The sequence below is a fragment of the Salmo trutta genome, chromosome 1 (genome assembly GCF_901001165.1).
Source record: "Salmo trutta chromosome 1, fSalTru1.1, whole genome shotgun sequence".
In the NCBI taxonomy this organism is placed as follows: Eukaryota; Metazoa; Chordata; class Actinopteri; order Salmoniformes; family Salmonidae; genus Salmo; species Salmo trutta.
Window position 1 is genome coordinate 26,327,873 of NC_042957.1, and position 23,435 is coordinate 26,351,307.

The 23,435-nt window shown below is 41.3% G+C and overlaps 2 protein-coding genes and 1 long non-coding RNA gene across 7 annotated transcripts in view; 2 read left to right on the forward strand and 1 right to left on the reverse strand.

Annotated features, from left to right (window-relative positions):
- The window catches only part of coq8aa (coenzyme Q8A, genome duplicate a), a 41,343-nt gene extending 37,809 nt beyond the window's left edge, over positions 1-3,534 (reverse strand). For all 4 annotated transcript variants that reach the window (XM_029750995.1, XM_029751004.1, XM_029750986.1 and 1 more), the window contains exon 1: positions 3,429-3,534. The gene's annotated coding sequence lies outside the window, so the exon portion shown is untranslated. The remainder of the gene's footprint in view (positions 1-3,428) is intronic.
- Positions 3,535-6,669: 3,135 nt separating this feature from the next.
- Positions 6,670-23,435, forward strand: part of itpkb (inositol-trisphosphate 3-kinase B) — a 46,770-nt gene continuing 30,004 nt past the window's right edge. The window contains exons 1-2 of one of the 2 annotated variants that reach the window (XM_029751018.1): positions 6,670-7,095; positions 10,061-11,328. In XM_029751018.1, coding sequence (XP_029606878.1) covers positions 10,192-11,328 — 1,137 coding nt within the window. In that variant the 5' untranslated portion in view covers positions 6,670-7,095; positions 10,061-10,191. The remainder of the gene's footprint in view (positions 7,096-10,060; positions 11,329-23,435) is intronic. The other variant, XM_029751029.1, reaches the window with a different exon arrangement.
- On the forward strand, positions 15,247-18,025 carry LOC115192480 (uncharacterized). The gene is made up of 2 exons (XR_003877937.1): positions 15,247-16,118; positions 16,895-18,025. It is a non-coding gene; the product is annotated as an uncharacterized LOC115192480 (long non-coding RNA).

Consider the following 23,435-nt stretch of genomic DNA (forward strand, 5'->3'; position numbering starts at 1 on the left):
CACGTTTCAAGGCAGCAGAGTTTACTCAACTCCCCGTTATAGCTATACATCCTGTATGGAAGATATCCATATTACAGGGAACTAGAGAGTTAAGGCACATTTTTTTAGATATCCAAATGATGTCTAAAAAGAAGCAAAATCAAAAAAAGGTTACTTTTGATATATTAATATTTAATGTTGAATAAATTAATGTGAATAGAGTCTGAAATGCAACTTCACATACTCCATTTTTTAAGAGCACACTATAACAGGAGTATAATGACACCAAGATGTTGTCTGTATCATGTACGGATCATAGGGTTTTACAGGAGGCATGAAGGCTTATAGGTCTAAAAATGGCCACTTCCATCATAATTCACACAAGTGTATGTCAAACATCCTTCCACCAAATGAAGTTCCTATTTGAGAATTGCCAGAACAACCAGATACCAAAAATATTTTCAGTCTACGCTGGTGTGTAATTGCCCCAATCTCTTGCAAAACATAAGATTATTACCAAGGTACGGTTTATTATGAAATAGAAGAGCTACTCTAACTGAAGAGATTTTTTTGTATGTGTGCAGTTCATTCACCTGCTGAACAATTCACCTGCACTAATATCCAATACAGTGCATTTGGAAAGTATTCAGACCCTTTGACTTTTTCCACATATTGATATGTTACAGCCTTATTCTAAAACTGATTAAATAGTTATTTAAAAATAATAATAATATAATATTTACATAACTATTCAGACCCTTTACTCAGTACTTTGTTGAAGCACCTTTGGCAGCGATTACAGCCTATAGTCTTCCTGGGTATGATGCTATAAGCTTGGCACACCTGTATTTGGGGCGTTTCTCCCAATCTTCTCTGCAGATCCTCTCAAGCTCTGTCAGGTTGGATGGGGAGCGTCGCTGCACAGGTATTTTCAGGTCTCTCCGGAGATGTTCGATCGGGTTCAAGTCCGCGTTCTAGCTGGGCCACTCAAGGACATTGAGACTTGTCCTGAAGCCAATCCTGTGTTGTCTTGGCTGTGTTATTAGGGTTGTTGTCCTGTTGGAAGGTGAACCTTGGCCCCAGTCTGAGGTCCTGAGCACTCTAGAGCAGATTTTCATCAAGAATCTCTCTGTACATTGCACCGTTCATCTTTCCCTTGATCCTGACTAGTCTCCAAGTCCCTGCAACTGAAAAAAACATCCCCACAGCATGATGCTGCCACCACCATGCTTCACCGTAGGGATGGTGCCAGGTTTCCTCCAGACGTGACACTTGGCAGTCAGGTCAAAGAGTTCCATCTTGGTTTCATCAGACCAGAGAATCTTGTTTCTCATGGTCAGAGTCATTTAGGTGCCTTTTGGCAAACTCCAAGCGGGCTTACATTTACATTTTAGTCATTTAGCAGACGCTCTTTTTCCCCCGTACTGGTCCCCCGTGGGAATCGAACCCACAACTCTGGCGTTGCAAACACCATGCTCTACCAACTGAGCCACACGGGACCGGGCTGTCATGTGCCTTTTACTGAGGAGTGGCCACTACCATAAAAGCCTGAATGGTGGAGTGCTGTAGAGATGGTTGTCCTTCTAGAAGGTTCTCTCATCTCCACAGAGGAACTCTGGAGCTCTGTCAGAGTGACCATCGGGTTCGTGGTCACCTCCCTGACCAAGGCCCTTCCCCCCTGATTGCTCAGTTTGGCCGGCGGCCTCCTCTAGGAAGAGTCTTGGTGGTTCCAAACTTCTTCCACTTATGAGTGATGGAGGCCACTATTACATTTTTGGTACCCTTCCCCAGATCTGTGCCTTGACACAATCCTGTCTCTGAGCTCTATGGACAATTCCTTCGACCTCATGGCTTGGTTTTTGCTCTGACATGAACTGTCAACTGGGGGACCTTACATAGACAGGTGTGTGGCTTTCCAAATCATGTCCAATCAATTGAATTCACCACAGGTCGACTCCAATCAAGTTGTAGAAACATCTCAAGGATGATCAATGGAAACAGGATGCACCTGAGCTCAATTTAGAGTCTCAAATGGTCAGAATACTTATGTAAATAAGGTATGTTTCTTTTTATATACATTTGCAAACATTTCACTTTGTCATTATGGGGTAGTGTGTGAAAAATGAAGAAAATAATTTCATCCATTTTAGAATAAGGCTGTAACGTAACAAAATGTGGAAAAAGCCAACGGGTCTGAATACTTTCCGAATGCACTGTAACACACCACAATTTTCCTATCGTTCCTGCCAATCTAGGAACCCACGTGCTGCCTAGCTCTGCACATCAACAATGGCCTCTTCACCAAAATCAACGTGAGAGATTTCCTCTGCAGCTATGACTGGATATGATCGCATTAGGTCACTGCTTGCTCTATTGGTCACATTGATAAAAGCAACAGTTGATAAGAATACTTGCCAGAAAAGTTTCAAACCATTAAAAGAATGCAGAAGTTAACAAACCAATCAAGCAAACTATATAAAAGTATCACGTCTGCTTTACAGTACGCCATTTAAAGCATGTACTGTACGATTCAATGTCTTATCATTAAAGTCATGCAGCCACAAAACTGTCAAGTATAGGACTTGAACAACTTTCAGTTGAAAAGCTAACTGCAGGCCATAAACAGAGCCTCACACTGTACAGAGTAATTGCATAGCAGCCTATCCACTTCATTTCAGTGATACAGTAAAGGACAAACTGTAATAATAATAATAATAAATAATAATAATAATAATGTAAAGCAGCCCATTAGCAGACACACTTGTAGGTATCATCCGCTTTGAAAATAACCAGGCATGTGGTGTGCATGTGTCACAGCTGTCGCTGGTACAGAATGTTGTTTATGGGCCAGCAAGCTCCTCTTCTAACCCATCGTGACCGTTGAGAGCTTTGTCCTTCAGGCAAAACTACCAACACAGTGCAAACGATTCTTCTTCATGCTCATGATGATTACTCTGCCCATTTACTTTTTCAAAATACAGACGTCATTCACTTCTACAAGCTGATTTAAATATATGCAGAAATTAGCATTTATTTACTACTCATTGTCGGCTAAATGTCACTCCAGATAGCAGATCATGCATGCATGCACGTGAAAGTTTGATGTCTGTAGTTACATCGCTTCCATTTTTTTGTAAGATTTTTACTGCATCATGAGTTCAAATGTTTGGATTTCATCAGATTTGCACTCAATATATCGGTGCAATGTCAGTAAACTAACTAACTACACTTTTCAGACATGCTGTATTCACTGACATTCGGATAGCTATCCAGCTAGCTATTCTGATAACATTAACGTTAGCCATAGTTTAGCTAGGTCACGATGGCAGATGAGACGCATCGTTTTTTCGCCAATGCACTGTCCAAATTGTCAAACCAGGAAGAAGCAATATGTATTAATTCCATTATTCCAAGCACTATACTTGTCATAGAAGAACAAACCCACTTACCGCCAGTAATTACAAATGTCTGGATTTATTTTCAATGCTATGCAGCCTCGTCCCCTAACAGTGTGTCTTCCACCATGAGGTCAACGCTGTTTACCAACTCAGAACCGTGATTGTCAAAGGCATTTTACCCCGCCCCTGAACATCTTCTATTGGTCGTGTACTGAGCGAGGCGGTCTGTTTTGGAGAGGTGGAGGCTGAATACTGATCTCTCATTAGTCAATTGTCAAAGAAAAGGTTGTACTCTCCAATGAAAAGTCAGAATCCTGTTATTAAGGGCGGTTTTAGCTGTGGTTTCCACTAGATAGCACCGCCAGAAACTCAAATTGGCTATATCGTGAAAATGTATGGAAAAAAAGATTAGGGTTGGGCATAGGGTTAGCAGTGTGGTTAAGGTTAGGTTTAAAATAAATGTTTAAGAAGATAAATTGTACAAATAGGCGGGGATTATGAGATTGTGGTTGTGGTAACTAGTGACGACCTTTATAAATAAGCTACATTGTAAAAATGTACAACATTGTATACATAAGAATCCATGACATGAAAGATATTGAATAGTGTGATATTTAAAACAATAGCTAGACCTGCTCTATCATGTGTCAGTCCCAGTTCACAAACTAAATGTGGCTAATAGAGAGTAACAAGTCAAAGATGATCAGTTGCTCTTATTAGTTATATTACAGAAATATCGCAGTAGAGCATAAAATTATATACCTGGTTGGTTAGTGATTTTTTTTAAATAATTGTAAAAAGACTGGTGTTTTTTGTGAATATTTACCGCCCACCTACTAGTATTTTTTCAAAAGTTTTCCTCTTATAAAAACGTTTACACATTTGCTGTACCGATATCAGGCACGCGATGGCGTACGTGACTGGCAAATTACATCACCTGTGGAAAACATAGGCGAGCGAGAAAGGACTTGAAGAATTTATGAAAGTGGACTACACTTTTTCATTTATTTGACCTCACTTCTCATTCAGTTCATATTTGTATGTAGTATCTTTATAGTGTTGCATCATCTGTAACTTTTTTTATGCAGTAGCCATAACAGCTTCATTAACAATATTCTGTTGATTGATAACCATATTGATCATAGGAAATTATATCAGTCAGGGAGTTGAGAAATTAAATCACAGGCCCTCTCCTGACATCTCATTTCTTTATTCGATCATTCACAGGATAAAGTCACAATCCATGACATATATTGATAAAAATAGACTTAAATGAGAGACCATGTACAGTGCACTTTACTTGACATTTGACAAATGATAACCACCAACATCTGCATAGGTCAGGGATGGATATAGATTTTTCTTTCTACCTCAGTGAACAACAGATCTGGGTAGTGCCTCGCAGCCATAGTTTTTCCATGTGATTGGTCTTTATTGACACACAGGGCTATTATCTCAAAGTTCACCTCATAATTTCCCTCCTTATGGGGCCTAGAAAGTACTAATGATGTTGATGTCCGTGTATGACAGACACACACATTATACAGTTAATTTCTGACTACTTGTAAGGTAAACATGACAGACTCAGTTGTAGGGAACACTGAGGTTACACACACACACACACACACACACACACACACACACACACACACACACACACACACACACACACACACACACACACACACACACACACACACACACACTACACACACACATGTTTGTTTTACTATCCTTGTGGTGGACCAATCAATTGATTCCCATTCAAATCTTATTTTCCTTAACCTAACCCTTAACCTAAACCTAATTGTGACCCTAACCTTAAACCTAACCCCTAAGCCTAAAATATAATTTATTCCTTGTGGGAACTGTTGAAATGTCCCAAGTTGTCCAAATGTTTTCTTGTTCTACTATCCTTGTGAGGACTTTTGGTCTGAAGGATAGTAAAACCACACACACACACACACACACACACACACACACACACACACACACACACACACACAGAAACATATGCAAACATTCACCCCCCTCCCCCCCAAAAAAGATCCATTGTTTATATGCTGTGTTTTAATACAATCTTTCTGTCTTAGCAACAGAGACTACTATTATTAAGCTGTTTCACTGAAGTATACACCACGGTAGATCTGTGACTATGTGTCTAAAGCTTGTGTAAATCTTCTCTCTTTATTAACTTCATAAAAGTGTCTGAGTTGTGTGGGGCTGCACGCTGGACATTGTGCATTAACAGACATTGTTAAATGCTGATGACACTAAAATTGTCAAACATGAGGCAATCATTTTAATCTGAGGGCCACAATGACCTAACCTGGTCTGAAATCTCAAGGGATGGAAAGTTAATTTTCATACCACCTATCAGGGAACCAGGCTCATTCAAATCAGAAAGGCCACCAGCATTTTCCATCCAGCTTCGTCTGCCAGCTGACACACTTCCCTCCCTTCTACTAAATGGTCATTGGTCATTGCTTTGTCCGCTGATCTACACAATCATGTGCTAGAATTTTAATGGGTGAGTAATGACTGCTTTACAGCAAATGACTGATTGAATTTACGAAATAGATACGTTAGTATGTGAATTTTACAGAGATCTGTATCACACTCATTCTGCACAATGCTGTTTGAAGGGTCATACAGAGGCTTCCAAAAAGGTTCAAATGGTTATTGATATCACATTGAGTAACATAAATTATAAATTAATGATCAATTATTCAAATAACAATTGTGAGAAAAATGTTTTACAACTTGCCTACAAGACAGCAATGTCCAAGAGCCGTTAGGGAAATTAACACTTTCCCCTAGAGCCATGTAAATAGCAATATGCTAAAGATATGCTAAGAGCAGGGGCAGGAAGTGATATTTACTGTAGGTAGTCCTATAATATTATATAATATTTCTTCAATAAAACGTTTGCTTTAAAATCTAGAATAAAGTAAATAAAACACTTTGATTGAACAGTGACCAATTCTCCATAAAGTTATAAAAGGTCGTTGTAGTGACAGGTAACATTTCACCTTTTGCATCGTTTGTGGCTATACAATGCAGAACAAACATGCAGAATGTTATGCGACTATATCAGATCACTAATATTACTAAAATGTTATATTGTTTTACATTATCGTTTATTATTATGATCCTGGGTTTATCGAATAAATTTCACTCCAATTAAGTTTTAGTATGTGATGACCCAATCCAGATGCACTAGCCCAGACAAAAACACAACCAAAAACAACGTCGGTGACGTCTCAACTCAAGGCTGTGTGCGTATCAAGCTTTTTTCTTCCCTGCTAGGCAATTGGGAGAAAAGCTGTTTGTTGCGTAGTAATGACTGTCTGTGTCTACTTCCTTCCTGCTTTTTGTAGTAGCCTACACTAAGCAAACAACAGCCTAGTAGGCTACTACGCCGAAGCGAGGTGTTGAAGAACTCAAAGGGCCATAAGAGCAAGTATTTTGGACACGCAGCGGGAGAAAAAGTTCATTTCTCGGAGAACTGGCCTTCCTTTTGCCTGTTCGGAAATAAGAAGATTGTGTGCTGTGTGAAGTTCGCTCAACAGGTATTGAATGTTCTGAGACGCGCTGGATAGCACTTTGTGCTGTATACATTCTCATCGGCTTTGATGGTTGGTCGGACAGCCACCCGTTCGATATTTCAGAACTCATAGAGCGGTTTCTTTTAGGACGAGGTGTCTGTTAGTACAAGGTAAGACACTCATCTCCAATGAGTCTGTTTAGTGTCTTTTAAACTTTCCAAGCAAATTGTCAGAATGAATTGAATTGTGTGGGTAAAAGCTATTTAGATAAAACGTTCTTTATTTAACAGCTTTTTAGCCTTTATTTACACCCACACTGCTCACCAAGATAGTAATGTGAAAAATAAACAAGTGATATGAGGTACTGTTGTATTTAGCTATTGGCAACAAGGAAAAAAGCGAACAGTTTTTGTTTCATCATATTGATTGAACATAACAGAGTAACAGCAGAAACAAGTTGTTACTTTGTTGTTACAATGTATCAACAATTTTGGAACTCTGTTACAACAACTGTAAGGATATAGCCCAGATACTGCTGATGATGCTGCTGATGATAATGATCATAATAATATTATTAATAATAACAATAATACATATGTTTATTATTATTGCTATTGTATCAAAGAAGGTCAGATAAAATATTACTAATGATAGTTGAGGCTTATAAACTACTGCACTTTTTCTCTTGGTTTCTTCTTGTTATTAGATTAGCTAAAATATTTACATGGATTTGCTAAAGAGTGTCATGCTGGTAATGATCCAAGCCCAGTAAGCATTTTATAACAATGGCAAATTGAGCTTGCAGTAAAGCTCACATGCAGGTATAGATTACCACGTGTTTGACAGAGATATGTAGTTATTGTACTGGAGAGAATCTGCTTTATGTCATATGAACCAATTATTGTCAAAGTTAAACAGTATATATAAATAAAACAAAACAAAACAAACTTCTAAATCATTGAATATTAGTTCAATCAAGTCCCAATGAAATACAGCCACCGCAGTCCATTTATTGTACGGACTCAATTTATCTTTGGCAAATCTTCATGTTTTTTGTCTTCTATTTGCGATGTTTGCATTTGTATTTTTTTTTTGCCCGGTCATACAAAGAGAGACAATAATTTCAGTTAGTCAATGCTGACTAAGTTCCAGGGAAGTGATGGAGAGTTCATGGGAACCATCACAGGTTCTACTCCCTCTATAGAAGCTGGAAGTGCTACTTTGCCTCTGAGAGGTGTGGGTCTGACTGGGAGAGAAAGACGCTAAGTAGTCGGTCAGAATTTGACCTGTCCCCAGGCACCTGGCCAGAGGCACAATGATGTCCCTGTGAATGCCTGTTAAATACATGTAACCTTTATTTAACTAGGCAAGTCAGTTAAGAACAAATTCTTATTTACAATGATGGCCTACCGGAGAACAGTGGGTTAACTGCCATGTTCAGGGGCAGAACAACAGGTTTTGACCTTGTCAGCTCGGGGAGTCAATCCAGCAACCTTTCGGTTACTGGCCCAACACTCCAACCACTAGGCTACCTGGCTGACATGTCGTGCCTGGCTCTCCTCCTCTCTGCCTCCTCTCTGCCTCCAGATGGTGGGGACTGGGGAGGCTTGTGTGGGGAGCCACACTGCAGCTGTTATTCAAGCATTATGCCACATGTTAACCAACATTTCAGTTTGAGGTGAACAGTAGTATTTTCTATAAGGTAATAAATTGTTGTTCCATGGTGTGTCAGTGTAACGATATAGATCTACTGTGGGCTTGTGCAGAATATAGACAAGTGTGCCATTTTCAAAGCAACTAAAACTCATTTAGAACCTATGTCATTCATAGGAAAATCCAACGCCCAACTCTGTCTGGTAAAGTTAACAGGGACTCATTTTGAAATGTTAAGTCAATGTTTTGTTTGTGTAACATACATTCAACAGGGTGATGATTTTCTGGGTTCTGATCCAGGGTGCCCTTTAAACAATACTTCTTAAATGTCTTGCATCAGCTCTTTTCCCTTAAAAGGGAATACTTGATGTGTTCTTCTCTGCCTGCCCCCTGAAACACTAATCTTGCCGTATTTAATATAAATGTAGCTTACACTTAATCTTTCCTTCTGCCTTTTATGTTCATTATTATTCACATATTTTCCAGAGACTCTAGTCACTGCAATTAACCTACAGTAACAGTATCCCACTAGACAAACACTGGTTGAATCAATGTTGTTTCCACGTCATTTCAATGTAATTACGTTGAACCAACGTGGAATAGACGTTGAATTGACATCAATGCCCAGTGGGATACTTGTTTCTAGATCTCTACCTTTGAGCTCAGTCACAATATGCTTACTTACTCTCAAAATAGCCTACAAGCCTTGTTATGGGATTATTTGTTTTGACTGTTTTGTGTCACAGGTTAACTAAACCAACGTTATGTGATATAAAGATTCAGGAATGCAGTCTGAAAGTATTACGCTATTAATCCCATTTCTGTCTCACTGAAGCATAGACATAAATGGCCGTGTGGATGTTCTCCTTCAGAAGCATATGTTTTAGGTATTTAGAATACACTTTGTATTTTGTCCAGCAGAAGACTTAAAACTGTATTTCCTCAAACGCTGCTGGACCTCATTCGCAGACAAAATGTGGGGGCTGCCCTAGATTAAAAAGAAAACTGAGTAGACAAGCACGTCATAAAAGAGCAAGGCCAAATAGTCGTATCATTCCATTTCAGGAACATGTAGTTTACGTTAGAGAGCTACAGTGAATCTCTCTCTAAGACTAATGGCAACAAGTAAATATATTCTTGTGTCTCATTACCTACAGTAGATTTTAAGTAACAAAAAGTTAAACTCTGGGTATTTTCTTAGCTAGAGAAAAAGCAAACACATTACTATTTCATGCAACATTGATTTGTATCTTGTATAGGCAAGTAATCCGCCTTGCCTTGGGAAGGAATGCTACCTTTGTGAAGGATTTGCTGGGTCATATTCTTAGAACAAAATGAAAGCTACACGCTCATTAGTCCACTCTCCACAGTGTGGGAAATAAGCTTTATTCTCATTCAAATGCAAGTCATATAATTTCAGCCTTTATTGAAGCTTTTACTGACTATGTTTTGTTTTTCCTCTCCAACAACTCTCCTCCATAGAAGATTCAGCAGGAAATTCCACCTCTCCTTTCACATACCCCACCAAATGCTATGGTGGTGTGTAGATGCCAGAGCACCAACCAGGACTAGAGCTAGATGGGAGCCCATACTGACAGTACCAGTCTGATACTATGGCTGCTTATGCCCTGAGCAGTCTGATTATGATGAATAGCAACAATCTGAAGAGTGAGAGCAGCCCTCGGACTGGGAGGCCTGTGCTGCCTGTGCCAGACCGCTCCACCTACTGCCAACTCCTGGTGACTGGGGGCCCCTACAGCCCTTGCAGCCTGAGTCCTGGCTCCCCTGGGGGCTCCTTCGTCTTTCCCCCCTCTCCAGGCTCCAGCAGCCCCAGGGCCCGCTCCCCTTGCCGCCACCCTGATACCCTGGGGGTGATCGTGGGCAACCGTGTCCGCCGGCTCAGCAGCAACGGAGATGATGAGGCCCTAAACGGGGAGGTGAAACGCACAGTGCAGCTCCTGCAGATCCACCGGGAGCTCCTGAATGTGGAGGTCAACAAGAAGGTGGGTCTGTTCGAGGCCCAGATCTCTGGCCTGCGCACCCAGGTTCAGAACGCTGAGATCCAGCGCAGTCCTAGGGCCCCGCGCAGAACAGGCCCAGCCTCCCAGGCCAGTCAGCCCACACAGGTGCCCACCCTCAACCCCCCACAGAGAGACTGCTCTCCAAGCATTCCCAAGGAACTCCAGAATGGGAAATTGTGTCTCCGCTCGGAGCAGGGAGTAATGGGGAATGGCAGAATAGAAAATAGCACGGCTGACCCAAATACGGAACAGGGAAGTCTGCTTGTGAAGAAATCAGCAGGAACTTGGTCCCAAGCTGACAGTTCAGCAAGCAGTCACTCCCCGAGTTCACTGGGGATTGGCAGCTTCTTGGCAGGCAGCGACAGTGAGCGCCCTGCGGAGAGGGCCCAGACCTGCCTGACAAAGGCAGGAATGGAGCCAACGGAAACCCAGCTGCAAGCAGCCTCGGCCTGGGCCGACAGAGAGGGGAGCTGCCCAGAGGTGGGGACCACCATCCCAGCCGTCATAGTAACGGACCACGGGATGGAGGCCCAGGGAGAAGGTTGTGATCCGGGCAGCGAGCCCCAGCACAGCCCCAGGTCATCCCGAGCCCTGAGGAAGCTGTCCTCCTCCTCAGCCTCTTCCACAGGCTTCTCCTCCTCCTGGGAGGAATCAGAGGACGACATATCCAGCGACCCGGAGAGAGCTGAGGGACTGTCACCTGCCCTCCTTAACACCCAGCAGAAAGCTGTGAGTAACTCATTTTTATTAAGGAACAAACACGTTCATTATTTAGTCTGTCACTAATCAATGTATCTTCTCTTTCACATTGAATGGGTAGATAGATAGAAATCTAATTTTACCAAAAACATTTGGTTTATTGTTCAATGAAATAGGGACTGAAGTTAATAATTCAAGTTTTAAGAAAGCTTTTTAGATAATTGGGAAATTCTGTTTCGACACATTTAAGTGGCATATGTAGGTCCGTGACACTCCCATCTCTAAATTAACTAGTAAGTTTGCTAGAGGGCCTCTCTTCATCAAGTTCTTTGTCACACGGCGCTCTTGCAACAAACCGGTCCGCTTCCTCCCTGAATAATGGTTGACATTCTCACTAACAAAGGTACTTCTGTGTCCCGTTGTCAACCTCAGACACTATGACTCTGACCGCTGTTGGACGGTCTTCAAAGAGAAGGCTTCTGGCACTGTTTATATATGAGGGGATGTGTATACAGTTGTAGGATCTTCATATGACCAGTTTCTCACAGCAGGAAAATAATCCTGCAGCAACAGGAAATGCAAATGATTGTGTGGATCATAATTAATGGCCATTTTTGTAGGGGTTGACACATTTTCAGTTAGGGCAAATAAAGTCTGAAATATTTAGGGGAAATTACAAACTTTAGAAGCCTTTTTAAACCTAAAATACATTACAAGTGGGCATTTTCTCCTGTTCAGGAAATGTCTTGCAACAACAGGACGATCAATTTAAGATCTTACATCTGTACGTTATGGGAAGAGTTTGCTTCAAAACAATGCACCAGGATTTGCTTCCGCTAAGTGTTAGGACCAATAAATGTCATTAGTGGTGAATGTGTTACTGCTGGGTGGTCTGAGATATTAATTACAATATACCTTGGAAATCGTCTGTGAGAATTTGTCATCTCATTAAAACCTCCTTGGCCTGTCTACGTCTGACTCTGACCTTATGTCTGAGATGCGTCACTGATTACCGCCATCACAGTGTTATGTTGCTGGGTTGCAGCTGGAGCACACACACCGACACAGGCCTCCAGTGGCAGACTAAAGTGGCAGGATGAGGATAATGTGTTCCACATGCTGTACGGGACGTGTGCCAGGAGATCCATGTGATGTCTTGTCTGGGATAAACAAGTAAATCAGAGGGAGAAAACACTTCATTGTGCCCATCTGGGTTGACCATAGCAAACAAAATAAATATATGAATGCAGAGCACAGCCGCAAGGCCTTGATGGCCCAGATAGCCTTGAAGTTAAGTGAATTGAACTGTGCTGGTTTTGTGAAGGCTGTTTACACCGTAATTGATTTGCTTTGGAGAGGAATGTGTTGCTTTTATGTATCCATGACAGGGAGGCAGTCCTCTTTTACTGGCCTATGTCTGAGGAAAGTGTGAATCCCAGGAAAAGAGAAAATACACTTAGCAAGCTACTTGATGATGATAGATGGCAGAACCATTACCCAGGAGACCTCTGCTTATTAATGAGCGATATTATCTTGACCTTAATGATACACTGATCTGTAATTGATATATTGCAGTGAGCTCAGATTGGTGGATAAGGTGTCTGGAGTGCAGACAGGAGAAATTAACCCAGCTGGAAAGGGCATATTTTATTTTATAAAGCGGTTTATTGCTACTTTCCAAATTATTCATGCTACTTTCCAATTAGTTCAAGTTAACTGGGTATAAATAGTAGGTTTCTGGAGTCTATTGGCTATAGTTTATACTTACTTTTCACAGTATTCTCTTATAAGGAATTAGTTATATGTGGGTCGTTCCACCAATTAGGTGCCTTTGGAGTAGTGTAACTTGGTGAGAGAAAAAAAATGGCTTTATTTCACCTCATTTTAACATTCAGTATTAAAAAGCACGTTCCCATCTCAAGAGGTCAAATAAAAAAAATACAGTAGTAACTGCCTATTAAGTGCCAATTAAAGTTGACCATAACAGGTTTGACTACTTCTTAAATCATCCATAAAACCACTTGTGACAGGGGAAATGGAAGCTTATTTTGTGCAACAGGAATGGGCAATTGAATGCAAGCGTCACAACAAAATGTCAGTCGTTAAAACATTTCTAGCCTGTCTATCTATGGGTAACAGGATTACTGTGTTATGCTCAACCCGCTCAGGTTTCCACCACAAAACACCAGAAAATGGCCAAAAAGAGTAGAACCAGCTCACCTGCTTTTATACTGTGATTTGACTATTAGATGTTCAATTTTTCTTTTGAGAAACAAATATTTAAAAAGGAATAGTTTCACCATATTAAAACGAGAGTTCAGTTCATGTAACAGGGTTGACCTTACAATGAGGGACAGGTTTTTTTTCAACTTTAAAATCAATCACTAATAACATTAAATAAGTAATCTTTGGAAATTACTTTGTCAAAGCAACAAAATAACTAGGGCTTTACAGTGATGGTGGAAACTTGGATAAATGTTGGGGTTAAGATCTTACTAATGTCACAGAAGATGCACAGAGTGACATGTCAAAATGCTGCATTTTGGAACTTTTGCAAGTTTATTCATATAGAAAATCTACTTATTGAATTGACCATGAAATGACGTTGCCATGTGCAGCACCGAAGATATTGAGATGAGTGAGACGGAAGACTTTGCTCTCACACGTTGTATCTGCACATGTGCATGGGTTCTCTTCACGTTGTTCCAGCGTGGTAGCCACTGAGAAGTTAAGCCTCGCGCTTCAACGCCTTAAGTTGTTGTGGAAACTGACACACTATGAATGTCCCTAGGCAGGTAGTATTGTTTACACACAGACTGAAAACCTTGGGGTCTTCTAAATACTTCAACATGTTCTAGCATCTGCCCCTTTCCTTTCTTAGTCACAGCAGTAGATTACACTAAAATTATGGCAACTACCTTAAGTACTATACCAAACCATAGCCATGGAAAGTAGGGTGCTGATTGTACTGCAGAAACCCCTGAAAAAATTTAATATATATATTTTTTCCTCACAAAAGTAGTGCACCCGGCCTTTACTAGTCCTGTATTAGCGGATCGATATAGCCTTCTGTAGCACAGCCCCCCAAAAATGTACAACGCCACAATATATCTCAGTTTATTGCATACATCGTGCATGCATTGGATTGCAATGCCGGTGCAGTAAAATCATCTAGTCCAGTTGAATGATTTACAGTGTAGGCTAATCCAAGTATAAACTATGACACAATGTAAATGGAGAAGACTGAAAAGTGGTCAGCGACACATCAAAAAAGTCTCCGTGTGAAAGGAGGAGTTGTCCATAATGCTGTCGTTCAATGTCCTTTATTTACCTTGTTCGTATTGGGCACGATACGGTTGCATTTTGGCTTTGCATAGATGGATGAAACCAGTGGGCAGCATACAGACCACTGGCTACAGACCTACCACAGATCATACTTGCAGTGGTGTAGTTCTATTTGTTTAGATGACGGAGCGCAAAATATATGTAAATGACGTCATCATTTCCCTCAATCAACGTTTGTACCGACAGTCTATTGAATAACCTATCATGGCTTCCCAACCCTGTTCCTGGCGTGCTACCGTCCTGTAGAATTTCACTCCAACCCCAGTTGTAACTAACCCAATTCATTTTATAAACCAGCTAATTATTAGAATCGGGTGTGCTAGATTAGGGTTGGAATGAAAACCTACAGGATGGTAGCTCTCCAGGAACAGGGTTGGAGAGCCCTGTATAAAACATGTATAAAATGCATCCTCCAATTGCAACGTCTGCCAATGCTCACACATATTGTCTCAAGAAAATGTTATACAGTGCATAGCAAAAAATTCTAAAAACCTGTTTTGCTTTGGCATTATGGGGTATTGTGTGTAGATTGCTGAGGAAAAAATGTATTTAATCCATTTTAGAATAAGGCTGTAATGTAACAAAATGTGGAAAAAGTCAAAGGGTCTGAATACTTTCCGAAGGCACTGTATTTTTAGTACCCTCAAACACCAAGTTAGGCATACGTAATTTCAAAACAGGCCATCATCACTGTCAATCATGAATGATAATTATTTACGTTTTACCGGTGAAACTGCATCTGCATGCCAATCATTTGATTGATCTCAATCAGTTTCATCTTCTTGAATTACTTTTTCGTGAGCCAGTTAGGGCAGACGATGTTAACAGACTATTAAGCGTTCTTGTATTTTGTTTCAATCAAAGCATAATGTATATCCTGCATAGTGGCTCTGACTTTTGGCACGTGATCATTATTTGGGGAATATTCAGCTTCAGCTAACCATCCTGAAATGTCATTAGAAATTAGGTGTTTTGGTGGAACAGTGGTGTTATAGGCCTGCTATGCTATTCGGTTCTGTTATATTAAATTCTAATTAATCGTTATGTGACCTTGCGAGACATTGATTCAGCTTTGATCTAACTTCACTAAACGAGCACCATTGTGAGAAGTGATTATCTTCTGTAATAATAATAATAATAATAATAATAAGTGATGAGGACTATTAGGTGTCGGCAACAGATCTTGATGAGTGTTATTTTAAACGATTGGAGCACCCATCGTGGTTCTAAAAGGACTGCACTATATAAACTTTGATTTGATTAGCTTGAACACATGGTTACAATATACCCTATTACAGAATAAAAGAAACAGAGGGCTGAACTATGAATTCATATAATTTATTTGCAGATATTTAATCATCAAATCAATGGATGAACATAAGTAGTGAACATAAATCATTACTACATAGAATTGCAAGAAATTTGTTTTAAACCAGCCATAGAATGTAAGGACCGACGCCGGACAGGAGAAGCAGGTACGGGGAGTCAAACATTTATTCAGGAACCTGACAAAGAACACGACAGGAGCAGCGTCAGCACACGGGTAAACAAGGACATATGACAAACATCAATCCCGAAGCAGGGAACAGAGCTAGGGAACAGACAGATATAGGGAAGGCAGTAACACAAGTAATAGAGTTCAGCTGAGTCCAATGAGCGCAGATACGCGTGACGGGGAAAGGCAGGTGTGCGTACTGATGGTGAGTCGATTGCGTAATCCTGGGGAGCCTGGCGCCCTTGAGCGTCGGGGAGGAAGAGCGGGAACAGGCGTGACAGTACCCCGCCCCCCTAACATCCCACCTGGGGGAGCCGGGCCGAGACATGGGCGCTGGGCAAGCCGGCTGGGGGTAAACTCCCGATGAACTGGCAGGGGTATGGGAGCCTGGCGAGCCGGCTGAAGCATGGGAGCCTGACGATCCGACTGAGGCATGAGCGCCTGTCGATCCCCCTGCAACATGGAAGCCCGATGATCCGACGGAGATGTGACAGTCTGACGAGCCGGCTGGGCGAACAAGACCTGGCGATCCGGCTGAGGCCCGACGTGGGATGGGCGCTTTCCGAGCCAACCGGGGCAAGGAAACCTCTCGAGCCAGCTAGTTTGTGGAAGCCCGACGAGCTGGCTGGGCACCCCCGGTTCCATCGGCGGCGACCCAGAACCAACGTCTACACCAACCGGAACGCCAGTACTCCCCGATGCTTCATGTGATGGCTTTGGAATTCTGTAAGGACCGACGCCGGACAGGAGATGCAGGTACGGGGAGTCAAACATTTATTCAGGAACCTGACAAAGAACACGACAGGAGCAGCGTCAGCACACGGGTAAACAAGGACATATGACAAACATCAATCCCGAAGCAGGGAACAGAGCTAGGGAACAGACAGATATAGGGAAGGCAGTAACACAAGTAATAGAGTTCAGCTGAGTCCAATGAGCGCAGATACGCGTGACGGGGAAAGGCAGGTGTGCGTACTGATGGTGAGTCGATTGCGTAATCCTGGGGAGCCTGGTGCCCTCGAGCGCCAGGGGGAGGAAGAGCGGGAACAGGCATGACAATAAAATCAAGCTTTTGGTGTGGTGTATTCATGTATCTCAATAAACTAGAACCTAAAAGCATTATTACCTCCAACTTGGCCCAATTCACATTTCCAATTTCCCACCCTGACATAGCCTACCTTAACGGGCCCTACGTCTCAACCAATAGTCAATATAGGTTAAAGATCCAAAGCAGAGCTACAGCAACTTAGGCTTTACAGTGGCCACTCTGGTTTGCGTGTCCTTACAGTGGCAGAATGGTGCCGCTGTAACCAAGTGGTCACATATCGTTCTGGGTTCCACTGCGCAAGAGCAGATCGGTGGAGTTTTATAAACATCAAGGCAGACAGGTGATTTTTTTTCTTCTATACGTTCTGAAGTTGTCAAGCCTCCAATGGGCCTGTGCATTGCACACATGTACAGTTATTCATAATTCACCAGAAGAAAGGGAAGAAACCACTATTTACCTACCTCTAGGTTGCTGTAGTCTACATATTTATTTGGTTTGTCATTCTATCGTTTTTCATGAAATTTGTGGTAATTAAATATAATTTATTTAGAATTGATCAGAATTTATTTTCATGCTCCCGCACACTCCCCCAGCACTACACACCTGATTACTTGTGAAGCTAAGGCAACTGCACTGCACTATTTCATCAATAAAAATATATATTTTGGGGGTAGAAAATTATTTGTCGTTTCCTCCCTCCCCCCGCAAATAAAATCGCAGAACCGCCAACCCCGAACTACTTCCCGTGGCTATGCACCAAACCTATTGTAAGATGCCTCTTTAGTCGGGAGCTGTCTGCTCTGTCTCCAATCAGGTTTCCCAATCCCAACAACAAAAAATAAAGCAAGTTTATCACTAAACAGTATCAGTCAAAAGTTTGGACATACCTACAGTACTCATTCCAGGGTTTTTATTTATTTTTTATTTTTACTATTTTCTACTTTGTAGAATAATAGTGAAGACATCAAAACTATGAAATAACATATATGTAATAATTTGGTAACCAAAAAAGTGTTAAACAAATCAAAATATATTTTATATTTGAGATTCTTCAAAGTAGCCACCCTTTGTCTTGATATAGTAGGTTTGTCCAAACCTTTGACTGGTACTGTATATTGGCTTATTATATATTTACTACTAAAAGGTCATTATAGCTCTATTGTTTATATTATCAAGCATTCAGATGGATTTTTATAGTCTGGATGCAAATCTAATGCTTTAGCCAAGTTCTTTGTCATGGGTTATTGAGCTTATTAGGAAGGGGTTCTCTGGGCTGCGGGCACAGTGACACCCATCTGGAACCATGTCACGGTGGTGTCTCCTCTTCCTGTGTCGGCCAGAGGAGGGAAGAGCCCTGCGCGCTACAGCACAGTGTAGCCTTGCTAGAACTGCAGTGCAGATGATGCAGGCTTGTGGTTGCCTGTTGCAACAGGCACAATAACAAGTGCCCAGGTGAGCTGCTGTCAACAATGTGGTGCGGTCAGGTGTTTCTCTAGCGTTGTCAAAAAGTTGTGTGGTGGTGCAATAACATTAGTCATTAGTTGGACTGACTGTTGTAGTCCAACTAAGCTCCCCTTTGTCTGAATTATCTATCTAAAATATTATTACTCACGTGATAGAATATACATACGTGATAGAATATACATATTTGAATGATATCTTTGTCTTGGACTGTGGCCAGTTGTTTTTTTCTAACTGACATCCGGCTTTATATTTTTCTGTGAATTGAAGTTCACGTCAAGTCCAGGGATAGTCCTGCAAGGCCAGACTCAGGAAGACTGAAGATCTAGGGGTTCCCCATTGGAAACCCCATGGAGCGTTATCTCTTGTTTTTGCAATTTGTTGTTGTTCTTGTTGTTGATGATGCATGGGATGGCAGTTTAAAGGGCTGGGTAGCTAATAAGGCTGCATTTAGTGATGGCAGCTTCCTGTCTCCAACAGGAAGGATGAAGGGGGCTTATCACAACCACATGGCTGGACATGCTGTTGTGGTGCCTGGGCAACAGGATGTGATGTGTTATGGTGCCTGGGTTATTAGCAGAATGGTAACACTCACTCTGGCTTCGTATGACCTCCTGTCCTTCAGCTGTGAACCAACACAGCTGGGTAACACTTCAGACGAGTTCTAATGAGAGAGATTGACACGTTTTTATATTATTGTTGTTGTGCTTTTATGCATTCCCTTGAACTCAGTGTGAGGGACGTCAGCAGTGATGTGAACAAAATACGCAAACACACATTTCTCACACACATATATACCCCAAAAGCAAACTTTAATTTAGGTGAAGGATCTTGAGGGTTCAGAGCAATGGAAAAAGTAACACCCCTGTGGTAGCCTGTTGCCTGGGAGACCATGTGACGTCAAGCGAGGCCTGCTTCAAACAGCTGGGTTCTGTGTGTGTGTGTGTGTATATGTGTGTGTGTGTGTGTGTGTGTGTGTGTGTGTGTGTGTGTGTGTGTGTGTGTGTGCGTGTGTGTGTGTGTGTGTGTGTGTGTGTGTGTGTGTGTGTGTGTGTGTGTGTGTGTGTGCGTGTGTGTGTGTGTGTGTGTGTGTGTGTGAGAGAGAGAGAGAGAGAGAGAGAGAAGTGCTGCTAGGAGAGAGGGACCCGTTTTCTTATGCATGAGACAGGAAGTGCAACAATTTTTACATTCCCCCTCTTTTAGGTTGTACGAGGCTGACCCTAATACTCCATGGCAGAGCAGAGAGCTTAGCCTGGCTGGTTGGGTACCCACTAAAGGGAAAGTATCAGTGGACTCCTAATCAGTGTTTTTGTTTACTATCTCACTCTGTCAAGATAGAAACGCAATTGCATTTCTCAAGTGGCGTGTTGGCGGTTGTACTCTACTTTTAGTAGTGGAGATTCCTTACTAGTTCTATATCTATGCCAGTTGTGTTATGAATGGTTTATGAGTAATTGCCACTCACTCAACAACCTGTTGGATCCCCTTGTATAGCTGATGCTGCCTGCCACACAATTACCTACAGTGACATGTTGAACTCTAGTAAATAAGCAGAGAGGTGCTGCTTTGATGCTCTCTGCATAGATGTCTTCCTTTAAGGTGATTCATAGAAGTTGATTCACAGCCTCTCCTTGACTTTTATGTCTATAAACCACCTCCCATCTTACCAGCACAGTATACTATACAGATACAGGATCTTAATTTGACCGGTTTCTCATAGCAGGAAAATAATCCTGCAGCAACAGGAAATGTGGATTATTGTGCGGATTATAATCAATGGGCATTTTTAAAGGGATTGATACATTTTTTTGTCTGGATTGTTTAAGTGGAAATTACAAACTTTATAAGCCTTTTTAAAACTTAAATACACTACAAGTTATCCTTTCCTGCTGTGCAGGACATTTCCTGCAACAACAAGGTGATCAAATTAAGATCCTACAGCTGTAGGTATAGTAGATTAATCTTATCCCTGGTGCTAGCTCACTGGAGTGTCTAAATCTCACTGTTATTGAAGGAACAGCAATGGTGAGCATCAAACAATTCTCATTACATTGAAGCAAGTAATTTACCCAGCATGGGACAAAAGTAGGACATTGAGTCCTCTAGTCTAGTCTATTGTGTGCGTGTATTCACTGCAGGTCTGTTATTTACACGTTTCCACATGTCTACATGCCTCAGGGTATCAGCATAATAAAGAGAAGGCATGATGTCAGAAGAGGCCTGTTATTAAAGGATTCCCTTGTTTATGGCCCATTGCCAGTAGCTAGGTCTCTGTCTGTGTAGCTAGGTCTCTGTCTGTCTGTCCTGCTTCTGTATGGTTACTGCTGTGATGCTGCTGTGGGAAGACTAAAGCTGGATGAGTTTAGGTCACATTCTCAGGCTTTGCACATGGTTAGTATATAGGAAGCAGAGTTATAACACGTTCACTGTTATTACATTCTACAGAACCTTTCACCTGAGGATTAGAGATGAAAGTATATTTAAGTGAATTCATTCCTCATTTAGTAGAAGAGTGGTGAGATCAATACCATACAGTAATATGACAGAAACCTTTTGCGTGTTTGAAGAGTGGCTGGATGGACCTGAATTTTTCTCAGATAAAGGTCAGACAGATATATACATAGATCTTACTGGCCAGTGGAAAGTGTCTTCTTCTTATCTTCACAAGATCTATCTTTTTTTTATCGCAGATGTGGAAAATACTGTCGCCACCAACGAGCCCCCACCACTTTCCTGTCTCTCTGACAGAGGTTCCTCTTCAGGGGTTAAAAACCACTTCCTCCCTGTGCTCGGCGCTGTACTCAGTGGAAACTTTAACAACACCAATGAGGTCGAGGAGTCGCTGAAGAGCGGCATCCCTTTCCTCCTGCTCAATATAGAACGCTGCCTGGGTCTATTTTATCAGAACAATAGCACGACGCAATGAGGTTACGTGCTCTCCCCACGATACGGTTCTGCCTCTTCCGGTCCCCAACTAACAAACGTGCTGGAGCTTTTGATAGCATGTATGTAGAATGGCTGGAATGGAGATAGAGGGATGGACGGATGAGAGAGGGGTAGAGAAAGAGAGAGATCTTCTGCCCCATGGCTGTTCTGAGAAGAGTGGCTGAAGATGTTTCACACCCCAACAATTTAGTCAGGGCCCCTGTATACACTGGATGCCAAAACATAGGTTAATTCACTACAAATAAATGTCTTGCAGTATAATAGGGTGTATTCACTGGGATGAACTATGTTGAGAACGGCCGTAAACAAATCCCAACCCGTCATGGCTGTGGTTTATTTACAGTAGGATGGCACAGTCATACAGGATTAAGGGGAGAAGGGAGGATCTGTGGGCCTTTTATGATGGATGAAGACTGTGGAAAGTTTGTTGAGAGGTTATACTGAGAATGTGCCCGTGGCCTCTTCCCTGCTATGTTGTTTGTTTTGTTATGGTCTATTTTGACTATTTACCTCCAGCACTGGCCATGTGAATCTCATCACTGAGCCAGTCCATTAGATTACTGTGACTGATGCATTGAGGAGCACTTCATATCCCAATTAAAGTGATAAGATCCAAATGCCATGAGCTCAACTACAAATCACCAGATCTTTCTGTACTGAGGATGTGATTGAGGAACAAAGGGCACAGTGTATGTATTTGGAAGCACAAAGTCAAAGGCCCTGAACGAAATGAACAAAATCTACTTTTGAACAACAACTATCTACATCTACTATCTCCAGAACAAAATTAATGCTGCTTGCCTGCTGTGCTAGGATGAAGGTTGCAAAGCTATCGATAATTTACCAAAGTTATCGGAATCTTCTGTAATTTTGGTAATTAACAGAAAAATCTATAGCAATCTATCGTAATTTTGGTCATTTATACTTGAATAACTTAGTAGCTTTAAAAAATATATATTCATAAATAGTATTATTTTTTGTTTTATCTGTGTCCATATTGTCCATGAGTTTCTAGTAGATAGACCATATGGTTCAAGAGAAAATAGCCTAATTAATGATGAAAACATCTAATCAACACTGACATTATTTTAAATAAACTCTTCCACTACTGACTTTTTTCACAACTGCCTCCAGTTTGAAGCCAAGACATTGATAACTAATACATATTGACAGGGGCGCAACTTTGGTTTTAGAATTGGGGGGAGGGCATTTTTTAAATGATTTTTTTATTTAACCTTTATTTAACTAGATACAGTGCATTCGGAAAGTATTCAGACCTCTTGACTTTTTCTTATTTTGTTACGTTAGCTTTATTCTTAAATTGATAAAACAATAACCCATAATGACAAAGCGAAAACAGGTTTTTAGAAATTGTTGCAAATGTATTAAATATAAAAAACAGATATCAGATTTACATAAGTATTCAGACCCTTTACACAATACCTGAAGCACCTTTGGCAGTGATCACAGCCTCGAGTCTTCTTGAGTATTTTTGGGGGCATCTAAAGTTAATTTCCTGCATTTATACACAATCCAATATGACCCATGGCCCTTCTATCTGTCTCTATTTAGAACAACAAAAAGTAAGCAAAAATGCCCCCAGTCATCAAGCTAGGTAAGAGATCATTGTTAAATATGTTTCTTGTGGGAAGCTGCTACAGACCACCAAGTGCTAATAGTCAGTAGCTGGATAATGTGTGAAATGCTTGTTAATGTATGTGATATATGTGGTATACTTTCTGGGTGATTTAAATATTGAATGCCTTTCATCAAGCTGCCCACTCAAGAAAAAGCTTCAAACTGTAAGCAGTGCTTGCAACCTGGTTCAGGCTATCAGTCAAC